We start from the raw sequence: 12,617 nt of genomic DNA, 5'->3' as shown, positions 1-12,617 counted from the left end.
AATGAGTCCTCCCACTCCCCACACCCACTAAGGGGGTGAGGCCGGAGGACCAATGAGTCCTCCCACTCCTCACACACTAAAAGGGGGCGGGGCCGGAGTACCAATGAGTCCTCCCACTCCACACACACACACACACACTAAGGGGGCGGGGCCGGAGGACCAATGAGTCCTCCCACTCCACACACACACACACACACACACACTAAGGGGGCGGGGCCGGAGGACCAATGAGTCCTCCCACTCCACACACACACACACACACACACACACTAAGGGGGCGGGGCCGGAGGACCAATGAGTCCTCCCACTCCTCACACACTAAAAGGGGGCGGGGCCGGAGTACCAATGAGTCCTCCCACTCCACACACACACACACACACACACTAAGGGGGCGGGGCCGGAGGACCAATGAGTCCTCCCACTCCACACACACACACACACACTAAGGGGGCGGGGCCGGAGGACCAATGAGTCCTCCCACTCCACACACACACACACACACTAAGGGGGCGGGGCCGGAGGACCAATGAGTCCTCCCACTCCACACACACACACACTAAGGGGGCGGGGCCGGAGGACCAATGAGTCCTCCCACTCCACACACACACACACTAAGGGGGCGGGGCCGGGACCAATGAGTCCTCCCACTCCACACACACACACACACACACTAAGGGGGCGGGGCCGGAGGACCATTGAGTCCTCCCACTCCACACACACACACACACACTAAGGGGGCGGGGCCGGAGGACCAATGAGTCCTCCCACTCCACACACACACACACTAAGGGGGCGGGGCCGGAGGACCAATGAGTCCTCCCACTCCACACACACACACACTAAGGGGGCGGGGCCGGGACCAATGAGTCCTCCCACTCCACACACACACACACACACACTAAGGGGGCGGGGCCGGAGGACCAATGAGTCCTCCCACTCTTAGGGGCGGGTTTAAAATGGCGGCGGCTGTCCGGTGACGGTTGGGATTAACGGCGGTTTGAGGCGATTGGAACGCGCGGCCGTTGATTTTAAATTTAAATTTGAATTTTTCGGGGTTTAAAAAAATCTCTTTCCGGTCGGTTTATTCCTCTGATTATTTTTATTTTTTTTGATCCTCTTTTCCCCCTCCCCCTCTCCGGGATGGGGACCCGAGGCGAGGCCGGGGATCCGCGGCCTAGTGAGGCGGACGGGCCCGGGGGAGGGTCCGAGGCTTTCCCCGTGCTGAGGCAGGCCGACCGGCTGGAGGGTGAGGAGGAGGAGGAAGAAGAGGAGGATGATGAGAGTGAGGAGAGGGACCGGGCCGCCCCCACCACCGCCCTCCAGGCCCTGACCGGGGTGGGACACCGGCGGGCCGTCCTCACCGTCTGCGTCCTCTGCTACATCAACCTGCTCAACTACATGGACCGCTTCACCGTGGCGGGTGGGTCACCGGGGGGGGGGGGGTGACCGGGGGGTTACTGAGGGTTGGAGGGGGTTACTGAGGGTTTATTGAGGACACAAGGGGATGGAGGGGGTTACTGGGGGATTATTGAGGACACAAGGGGATGGAGGGGGTTACTGGGGGATTATTGAGGACACAAGGGGATGGAGGGGGTTACTGAGGGTTTATTGAGGACACAAGGGGATGGAGGGGGTTACTGAGGGTTTATTGAGGACACAAGGGGATGGAGGGGGTTACTGGGGGATGGAGGGGGTGACGGGGGGTTTGGAGGGATGGAGGGGGGGTTGGAGGGGGTTACTGGGGGTCTGTAGGGGGTGACGGGGGGTTTGGAGGGATGGAGGGGGGGTTGGAGGGGGTTACTGGGGGTCTGTAGGGGGTGATGGGGGGTTTGGAGGGATGGAGGGGGGGTTGGAGGGGGTTACTGGGGGGTCTGTAGGGGGTGACGGGGGGTTTGGAGGGATGGAGGGGGGGTTGGAGGGGGTTACTGGGGGTCTGTAGGGGGTGACGGGGGGTTTGGAGGGATGGAGGGGGGGTTGGAGGGGGTTACTGGGGGTCTGTAGGGGGTGACGGGGGGTTTGGAGGGATGGAGGGGGGGTTGGAGGGGGTTACTGGGGGTCTGTAGGGGGTGATGGGGGGTTTGGAGGGATGGAGGGGGGGTTGGAGGGGGTTACTGGGGGTCTGTAGGGGGTGATGGGGGGTTTGGAGGGATGGAGGGGGGGTTGGAGGGGGTTACTGGGGGTCTGTAGGGGGTGATGGGGGGTTTGGAGGGGGTGACGGGGGGATGGAGGGGGTTGGAGGGGGTTAGTGGGGTTTTTATGGAGTTACTGGGAGTTGGAGGGGGATTATCGGGGATGGAGGGGGTTATAGGGGTTACTGGGGGGTTGTGGGAGATGGAGGGCGTGACGGGGGGTCTGTTAGGGGGTGGGGGGGGTGACGGGGGATTTGTAGGGGGTGACGGGGGGGTTTGTGGGGGATGGAGGGGGTGGACGGGGGTTTTGTCGGGGATGGAGGGGGTGACGGGGGGGGGTCTGTGGGGGGGATGGAGGGGGTGACGGGGGGGTCTGTGGGGGATGGAGGGGGTGACGGGGGGTTTTGTGGGGGATGGAGGGGGGTGACGTGACGGGGTTTTGTCGGGGATGGAGGGGGGTGACGGGGGGGTCTGTGGGGGGTGACGGGGGGGGTCTGTGGGGGGATGGAGGGGGGTGACGGGGGGTCTGTGGGGGATGGAGGGGGGGGATGGAGGGGGGGGTGACGGGGGGGATGGAGGGGGGTGACGGGGGGGTTTGTGGGGTTTGGAGGGGGTGACGGGGGGTTTGGAGGGGGTGACGGGGGGGTTTGTGGGGTTTGGAGGGGGTGACGGGGGGTTTGGAGGGGGTGACGGGGGGTTTGGAGGGGGGTGACGGGGGGTTTGGAGGGGGTGACGGGGGGTTTGGAGGGGGTGACGGGGGGGATGGAGGGGGTGACGGGGGGGGATGGAGGGGGTGACGGGGGGATGGAGGGGGGTTACTGAGGGTTTGTAGGGGATGGAGGGGGGTGACGGGGGGATGGAGGGGGTTACAGTGTTTGTGGGGGGGTTTGCGGGAGGGTGGTTGTATGGGGGTTGCGGGGGGTATTGGGGGGTAATGGGTCATGGGGCGGTAAATAGGGGTTACAGGGAGTTGTAGGGTGGTTTATGGAGGTTACAGCGGTCATGGGGGGGGTTTAATCGGGGCTATTTGGGATTTTAGGGGTTACGAGGGTCATGGGGGTTTAATAGGGTTTATGGGGGGGGAGGGTGTCGGGTTTGAATGAGAGGAGTGAAGGGAGGGTCTGGAGGGGACTGTTGAAGGGAGGGTCTGGAGGGGACTGAGGGGAAAGGGTCTGGAGGGGGGTGATGAGAGGGGATATGGAGGGGGTTGGGTTGTTGGGGGAGAGAGAGTTGCTGTGCTTGAAGAGGGGAGGTACAAGGAGGGGGGGAAATGGGAGAGGGGAGGTTGAAAGAGGTAGGGAGCGGCAGTGTGGGGGAAGTGTTACAGGAGAGAGGGGGAATGAGCGAGGCTTGGTGAGGGGAGGAGACTAATGGACTGGAGAGTACAGGGGAGAGGGATAAACCTCAGGATGGAGGAGGAGGAGGGGAGGTAAGGTCTGAGGGGGGGAAGGAGTTAGAGAGTAAGGGTTGAAGGGACAGGGTGGGGCTGACGGAAGGAAGGGTGGAGAGGGGAACGTGAGGTTTGAGGGCAGCAATGTGGGAGGGGAGGGGGAACGAGCAGCAGGGGGGGGAGAGGGACGACTTGTGGGTGGGGGAGACACCCAGTGGGACCTGGAAGGGTAGGAGTTAGCCTGAGGGGAATGGAGGGAATGAAGAAAACTGCGAATGAACTGGAGGATCGAGGAACAGGGGAGGGACGCTGGGGCGAGTTATGAGGTGTGTTGCTAACCTGGAGGTCGTCGGGGAGTTGTGTGTTACTTTAAAATAGGTGGTGAGTGGGCGCAGGGTCAGTGGTGTATGCACGTCGGACCGTGGGATAGCTGTCTGTCTGAGACAGGTGCGATTACCTGCCGCTGTATTTCACGTGTTATATACCTGTCCCACAGGTGTGCTGCCTGATATTGAGGAATATTTCCAGATAGGAGACAGCAGCTCTGGACTACTGCAGACAGGTAACGTCAGTCAGTGAACTCCCTCCCGGGTATCTGTTATTCTATATATAAACCCCCCCGAACCCCTCGATTAGATTCCAGTCTGCAACTCACTCCCGGGTATCTGTTATTCTATATGTAAACCCCCCGAACCCCTCGATTAGATTCCAGTCTGTAACTCACTCCCGGGTATCTGTTATTCTATATATAAACCCCCCGAACCCCTCGATTAGATTCCAGTCTGTAACTCACTCCCGGGTATCTGTTATTCTATATATAAACCCCCCGAACCCCTCGATTAGATTCCAGTCTGTAACTCACTCCCGGGTATCTGTTATTCTATATGTAAACCCCCCCGAACCCCTCGATTAGATTCCAGTCTGTAACTCACTCCCGGGTATCTGTTATTCGATATATAAACCCCCCCGAACCGCTCGATTAGATTCCAGTCTGTAACTCACTCCCGGGTATCTGTTATTCTATATGTAAACCCCCCCGAACCCTCGATTAGATTTCAGTCTGTAACTCACTCCCGGGTATCTGTTATTCGATATATAACCCCCGAACCCCTCGATTAGATTCCAGTCTGTAACTCACTCCCAGGTAACTGTTATTCTATATATAAACCCCCCCGAACCCCTCGATTAGATTCAGTCTGTAACTCACTCCGGGTATCTGTTATTCTATATATAAACCCCCCCCGAACCCTCGATTAGATTCCAGTCTGTAACTCACTCCCGGGTATCTGTTATTCTGTATATCAACCCCCCGATTGAATTCCAGCCTGTAACTCTCTCTTCTGCTTGTTCCCATCCCTCCAGTTTAGCCCAGAGACTGTTGTGTTCCTTCAGACCGAGCTATCTTTTCATGTGACTTGTCCACATGTCCTGACGTGACACGGCCTGCCCTTGTGACACACTGGGTGCATCTGTACTCTGGGTTTACAACCGTTATCTCTTAAGGGAACACAGCGTTTGTTTACTCGGTCTAGTTATTTGTAAACTCGTGCCAAGAGTCTGTTTAAAATTGCCGATGACGGTGAAAGAAAAGATCTCCCATTTCTCCAGCCCCTCTCACCACCTCAGGACGTCCCAAAGTGTTTCACAGCCCATGAAGTACTTTTCTTTGAAGTGTGGTCACTGTTGTAATGCAGAAACGGAGCAGCTAATTTGTGCACAGCAAGATCCCGCAAACAGCAATGTGATAATGACCCAGATCATTTTTTTAGTGATGTTGGGTCGAGGGATAAATATTCTACCCGACAATGTGGAAAATTGCCCAGGTATGTCCTGTCCACAAAAAGCAGGACAAATCCAATCCGGCCAATCACTGCCCCATCAGTCCACTCTCAATTATCAGCAAAGTGATGGAAGGTGTCGTCGACAGTGCTCAGTTTGGGTTCCGCCAGGACCACTCGGCTCCAGACCTCATTACGGCCTTGTCCAAACATGGGCAAAAGAGCTGAATTCCAGAGGTGAGGTGAGAGTGACTGCCCTTCACATCAAGGCAGCATTTGACCGAGTGTGGCACCAAGGAGCCCCGAGTAAAATTGAAGTCAATGGAATCAGAGGGAAAACTCTCCAGTGGCTGGAGTCGTACCGAGCACAAAGGAAGATGGTAGTGGTTGTTGGAGGCAACTCATCTCAGCCCCGGGACATTGCTGCAGGAGTTCCTCAGGGCAGTGTCCGAGGCCCAACCATCTTCAGCTGCTTCATCAATGACCTTCCCTCCATCATAAGGTCAGAAATGGGGATGTTCGCTGATGATTGCACAGTGTTCAGTTCCATTCGCAACCCCTCAGATAATGAAGCAGTCCGTGCCTGCATGCAGCAAGACCTGGACAACATCCAGGCTTGGGCTCATAATTGGCAAGTAACATTCGCACCAGACAAGTGCCAGGCAATGACCATCTCCAACAAGAGACAGTCTAACCACCTCCCCTTGACATTCAACGGCATTACCATCGCCGAATCCCCCCACCATCAACATCCTGGGGGTCACCATTGACCAGAAACTTAACTGGACCAGCCACATAAATACTGTGGCTACAAGAGCAGGTTAGAGGCTGGGTATTCTGCGGCGAGTGACTCACCTCCTGACTCCCCAATGCCTTTCCGCATCTACAAGGCACAAGTCAGGAGTGTGATGGAATACTCTCCACTTGCCTGGATGAGTGCAGCTCCAACAACACTCAAGAAGCTCGACACCATCCAGGACAAGCAGCCCACTTGATTGGCACCCCATCCACCACCCTAAACATTCACTCCCTTCACCACCGGCGCACCGTGGCTGCAGTGTGGACCATCCACAGGATGCACTGCAGCAACTCGCCAAGGCTTCTTCGACAGCACCTCCCAAACCCGCGACCTCTACCACCTAGAAGGACAAGAGCAGCAGGCACATGGGAACAACACCACCTGCACGTTCCCCTCCGAGTCCACACCATCCCGACTTGGAAATATATCGGCCGTTCATTCATCGTCGCTGGGTCAAAATCCTGGAACTCCCTCCCTAACAGCACTGTGGGAGAACCTTCACCACACGGACTGCAGCGGTTCAAGAAGGCGGCTCACCACCACCTTCTCAAGGGGCAATTAGGGATGGGCAATAAAATGCCGGCCTCGCCAGCGACGCCCACATCCCATGAACGAATAAATAAAAATATCGGCCCCAGGACAGAGAACTCCCCCCTGCTCTTCTTCCAATACTGGCCGTGGATTTTATGTCCACCTGAGAGGGCGACGGGGCCCTCGGTTTAATGTCTCATCCTCAGCACCGCCCCTCCGACAGTGCACCGCTCCCTCAGTGCCGCCCACCGGGAGTGTCGGGCTGGATTGCGGGGCTCGAGTCTCTGTGGAGTGTGTGTGTGTGTGTGTGTGTGTGGGGCTCGAACCCTCGACCTTCAGACTCGGAGGCGAGAGAGAGAGACCAACCCTCCTGCAGGAGACAGTGTGGGAGGGTCACTGTGGGGTCCCTCACCGTCCCTCCTCTGAATCTCTCCTTGTCTTGCAGTGTTCATTTGCTCCTACATGGTCCTGGCTCCAGTCTTTGGTTACCTGGGCGACCGATACAACAGGAAATGGATCAGAGCTGTGGGATCTTCTTCTGGTCTGCAGTCACCCTGACGAGCTCCTTCGTCCCTCGCAAGGTAATTCCCCCGCCCCCCTCCCCCTTCGCGCTCCTCTCCTCCCCCCCTTGCTCCTCCCCCCCTTGCTCCTCCCCCCCTTGCTCCTCCCCCCCTTGCTCCTCCCCCCCTTGCTCCTCCCCCTTGCTCCTCCCCCCTTGCTCCTCCCCCCTTGCTCCTCCCCCCCTTGCTCCTCCCCCCCTTGCTCCTCCCCCCCCTTGCTCCTCCCCCCCCTTGCTCCTCCCCCCCCTTGCTCCTCCCCCCCCTTGCTCCTCCCCCCCCTTGCTCCTCCCCCCCCTTGCTCCTCCCCCCCCCTTGCTCCTCCCCCCCTTGCTCCTCCCCCCCTTGCTCCTCCCCCCCCTTGCTCCTCCCCCCCCCTTGCTCCTCCCCCCCTTGCTCCTCCCCCCCTTGCTCCTCCCCCCTCTGCTCCTCCCCCCCTTGCTCCTCCCCCCCTTGCTCCTCCCCCCCTTGCTCCTCCCCCCTTGCTCCTCCCCCCTTGCTCCTCCCCCCCTTGCTCCTCCCCCCCCCTTGCTCCTCCCCCCCCCCTTGCTCCTCCCCCCCCTTGCTCTCCCCCCCCCTTGCTCCTCCCCCCCCTTGCTCCTCCCCCCCCTTGCTCCTCCCCCCCCCTTGCTCCTCCCCCCCCCTTGCTCCTCCCCCCCCTTGCTCCTCCCCCCCTTGCTGTGGGAGATATTTGCCTCCAGTCTCTGTGTGGGTCACCAATTGACTTTGTTTCTCTCTCCGTTTCCCTCAGTATTTCTGGGCCCTGCTGTTTACCCGGGCCTGGTGGGGATCGGAGAGGCCAGTTACTCCACCATTGCCCCCACCGTCACGCAGACCTCTTCGTCGGCGACACACGGAGCCGCATGCTCTCCATCTTCTACTTTGCCATCCCCGTTGGCAGGTCGGTCACCTCTGTCCTTCGAACCTGGGAGGAGGGGGGTGGAGGTCACATTACCTGGGCAGCAGAGTCTCCAGTGGTTAAATTAACCCCACGGCATTGACAGCATTAGTCTGGGAGGGACTGTGGTCAATTGGTGCTGTTCACTGGGGGAGGGAAATGGCCAAGATACCCAGGCACCCTGTATCTAACCCTGGACCTGCCCTGGGAGTGTTTGACTGGACAATGTGGAGGGAGCTTTCCTCTGTATCTAACCCTGTACCTGCCCTGGGAGTGTTTGATGGGACACTGTAGAGGGAGCTTTCCTCTGTATCTAACCCTATACCTGCCCTGGGAGTGTTTGATGTGACAGTGTAGAGGAGCTTTACTCTGTATCTAACCCTGTACCTGCCCTGGAGTGTCTGACGGGACAGTGTAGAGGGAGCTTTACTCTGTATCTAACCCTGTACCTGCCCTGGAATGTTTGACGGACAGTGTAGAGGGAGCTTTACTCTGTAGCTAACCCTGTACCTGCCCTGGAGTGTTTGACGGGACAGTGTAGAGGGAGCTTTACTCTGTATCTAACCCTGTACCTGCCCTGGGAGTGTTTGATGGGACAGTGTAGAGGGAGCTTTACTCTGTATCTAACCCTGTACCTGCCCTGGGAGTGTTTGACGGGACAGTGTAGAGGGAGCTTTACTCTGTATCTAACCCTGTACCTGCCTGGGAGTGTTTGACGGGACAGTGTAGAGGGAGCTTTACTCTGTATCTAACCCTGTACCTGCCCTGGGAGTGTTTGATGGGACAGTGTAGAGGGAGCTTTCCTCTGTATCTAACCTGTACCTGCCCTGGGAGTGTTTGATGGGACAGTGTCGAGGGAGCTTTACTCTGTATCTAACCCTGTACCTGCCCTGGGAGTGTTTGATGGGACAGTGTCGAGGGAGCTTTACTCTGTATCTAACCCTGTACCTGCCTGGGGGTGTTTGACGGGGACAGTGTAGAGGGAGCTTTACTCTGTATCTAACCCTGTACCTGCCCTGGGAGTGTTTGATGGGACAGTGTAGAGGGAGCTTTACTCTGTATCTAACCCTGTACCTGCCCTGGGAGTGTTTGATGGGACAGTGTAGAGGGAGCTTTACTCTGTCTCTCACCCTGTACCTGCCCTGGGAGGGCTGGAGGACCTGGGATTGTTCTCCTTGCAGCAGAGAAGGTTACGGGGAGATTTGATGGAGGGGTTCAAAATCACGAAGGGTTTTGAGCGAGTAAATGAAAAGAGGAACTGTTTCCGGTGGGCAGGAGGGTCGGTAACCAGAGGATACAGATTTAAGATAATCGGAAAAGAGCCAGAGGGGAGATGAGGAGACATTTATTCACGCAGCGAGTCGCGATGATCTGAAGGTGGGGGAGCGGGAGCAGATTCGGGGAGCAATTTCCAAAAGGGAATCGGATAGACACTCGAAGGGGAAACGTTTGCAGGGCTGTGGGGAAAGAGCAGGGGAGTTGTGGAGCGATTGGCTCGCTCCTTCAAAGGGCCGGCACGGGCACGATGGGCCGAATGGCCGCCTCCCGGGCCCTATCGAGGGTCTGAGGGGCATGTCGCCGAAGACGGCCACCTGGGGTTGAGAGCGATCAAGTCGGATGGGCTGGTTGCTCGTCCTTCTCATTTGTCCCTTTTCTCCTCCCCCCCTTCTCTGCTTAGCGGCCTTGGGTTATATCGTGGGGTCGAAAGTGAACGACATCGCCCAGGACTGGCACTGGGCCCTGAGGGTAAGTCTGATCCCGCACTCGGTTGTCCTCGCTCTCCTTTGCCTCGACGGAGATTCACGGACCGGGAAAGATGGAGGCGTCGGATTAACTCTGTCCGATAAGAACAAACCAGTACGTCGAATTCGCAGCTCGGAAACGGGCCGTTCGGCCCCAACTAACCTGTGCTGGCGTTTATGCTCCCCTCCCACTCCATCTCGCCCTATCAGCAAATCCTTCTCTTCCTTTCTTCCCCCCCCCCCCCACCCCCCCAGGTTGTTTATCCGGCTTCCCTTTAAAGCATCGATGCATTCGCCTCAACTACTTCCGAGACGAGGTCCGAAAAGGGGACCGCTTCCCGAGCCGCCCGGAATCCGTTCAACGGAGCGACCCTCCTTTCTCACGCTCGCCCCTGCCACCCTGCAGAAGCCGCCCAGTGCGTCTGTGGGTGTGTCTGAAGTGCGCAGCGACCGAACCTGCCCCCTCACGGCGCTTCTGTAATTGCACGTGACGCCAACTAGCCTATTCTGTTTAATAACCTCTACGTGCCTATCCTTGCACCCGCCCCGCTTCGGACCGAGCGTCGCGGAGGGTCAGAAACCAAATCCCCCCCCACCCCCCCCGAAGGGGCGGGTGACGGGCGACGGGCCCCTGGTAGGATTTCGGCAACGGGGACGAGACGCCTTCCAGCCGAGACTCCGCCTGCACGGCGACGGCCCGAGTTATCGAGGCGGGATTCTGTTGGCTCTTGCCGGCGGGCGGGCGGGTCGGGCTCTCGGCGGGGGGGGTCAGCCTGAGCCGCGATTTCAGCGGGGCGGGAATGGAGGGTCCGAGTAGACCGTCTGATCTCGCCCTGACCCCGGGGGTGGTGGGGTGGGGTGGGGGGACGGGGACAGGGACAGAGTCTTGCTGGCTGGCTGGAAGGAGAACTCTCGGCCGGCGGTGGCGCGTTTGCTGTTTGCGTCGCCGATGTTACGCCGACGGTCCTGCTCGCCGCGGAGCGAAGCAGCGACCGAACCCGAGCCTGGGAATCTCGCCCGTGACACGGGAGGGGGGGGGCGGTGGTGGGGAGAGAGAGAGAGAGAGAGAGAGAGAGAACACGCTCCTTTGGCATCGCTGAAACCTGGCTTGATGCCTCCCCCTCCTGCAGCAGACCCGGGTTTAGAACACGGAGAGAGAGTTTCCAAGCGTCTCGATCTCCGTTCGCAGCAGAGCAGTACGAATGGGCTCCCCATTTCGACAGCCTCTTCCACCACCTCAGGACGTTCCAAAGCGTTTCCACAGCTCCATGAAGCGCTTTCTTTTTTGAAGTGCGGTCACTGTTGTAATGTAGGAAACGAGGCAGCCAATTTGCGCACAGCAAGATCCCACAAGCAGCAATGAGATAAATGACCAGATAATCTCTTTTTTTTCCAGTGATGTTGGTTGAGGGATAAATATCGGGAGCAGGACACCAGGGAGAACTCTTCTCCCCCCCCCCCCCCCCCCCCCCCCTTGCTCTTCTTCCAATAGCGTTGAGATTTTACGTCCACCTGTATGGGCAGACAGGGCGCTCCCTCCGACGGTGCGGCGCTGCCCCCTCTGGGAGTGTCGGCCTGGATTACGGGGCTCGAGTCTCTGGAGCGCGCGTGGGCTCGAACCACGAGCTTTAAACTCGGTGGCGAGACTGAGAGCGAGCAGAGCGAGCCAGGGGCGTGAAAAAAAACCCACACTGTTACATTTCAGGCGCGAGCGAGGTCTGTTGACTGACAGCCGTCACAACTTCGGTCCGTGGACCGCGACTGAACAACGAGCGGGCTGCTCCGACTGAGCCCAGGGTGTGAATTAAGCTCAGAGCGTTAGATTTTGGGAGTCAGTGCGATCGTTTACTCACAGCTGACGGTGGGTGAAGGGAGGTGGTGCAGTGTGCAGCTTCCTTGACACTCGGATAACCTCATATTTCGTACCCCTCCCTGCCTCCCCACTCCCCCTCCCCACAGGTGACTCCGGCTCTGGGTCTAGTAGCTGTGGCCTTGTTGGTGCTGGTGGTTCCCGAACCCCCGAGAGGGGGCAGTGGAGCGGAGATCGGAGAGAGCTCTCGTCACACCTCCTGGCTCACTGACGTCAAAGCGCTCTCCAAGAAGTAAGTGTGCGCTCCACACTCACACACGCTCTCACCATCAATCTCAGTATCTAACACACTGTGAGACCCGGTCCCAGAGGGGGAAAGGACAGTGTATCTAACGCACTGTGAGACCCGGTCCCAGAGGGGGAAAGGACAGTGTATCTAACGCACTGTGAGACCCGGTCCCAGAGGGGGAAAGGACAGTGTATCCAACGCACTGTGAGACCCGGTCCCAGAGGGGGAAAGGACAGTGTATCTAACACACTGTGAGACCCGGTCCCAGAGGGGGAAAGGACAGTGTGTCCAACGCACTGTGAGACCCAGTCCCAGAGGGGGAAAGGACAGTGTATCTAACGCACTGAGGAGACCCGGTCCCAGAGGGGAAAGGACAGTGTATCTAACACACTGTGAGACCCGGTCCAGAGGGGGAAAGGACGGTGTATCTAACGCACTGAGAGACCCGGTCCCCGAGGGGGAAAGGACAGTGTATCTAACGCACTGTGAGACCCGGTCCCAGAGGGGAAAGGACAGTGTATCTAACGCACTGTGAGACCCGGTCCCAGAGGGGAAAGGACAGTGTATCTAACGCACTGTGAGACCCGGTCCCAGAGGGGGAAAGGACAGTGTATCTAACGCACTGTGAGGACCCTGGTCCCAGAGGGGAAAGGACCAGTGTATCTAACGCACTGTGAGACCCGGTCCCAGAGAA

General features: G+C 58.5%; 1 protein-coding gene across 1 annotated transcript; it reads left to right on the top strand.

The window, feature by feature from the left end:
- Nucleotides 1-918: 918 nt before the first annotated feature.
- Nucleotides 919-11,934, top strand: LOC137312359 (protein spinster homolog 1-like). Its single transcript, XM_067978933.1, is given in 9 exon segments — nucleotides 919-1,420; nucleotides 4,016-4,081; nucleotides 7,073-7,150; nucleotides 7,153-7,208; nucleotides 7,936-7,957; nucleotides 7,960-8,010; nucleotides 8,013-8,082; nucleotides 9,759-9,828; nucleotides 11,784-11,934. Coding segments are annotated over 9 exon segments (840 nt in total). The 5' UTR covers nucleotides 919-1,140; the 3' UTR covers nucleotides 11,931-11,934.
- The last annotated feature ends 683 nt before the right edge of the window (nucleotides 11,935-12,617 follow it).

Source organism: Heptranchias perlo, unplaced genomic scaffold (genome assembly GCF_035084215.1).
Source record: "Heptranchias perlo isolate sHepPer1 unplaced genomic scaffold, sHepPer1.hap1 HAP1_SCAFFOLD_426, whole genome shotgun sequence".
Classification (NCBI taxonomy): domain Eukaryota; kingdom Metazoa; phylum Chordata; class Chondrichthyes; order Hexanchiformes; family Hexanchidae; genus Heptranchias; species Heptranchias perlo.
Note: the sequence above shows the minus strand (reverse complement) of the source record. Positions and strands in the feature narration are given on the sequence as shown.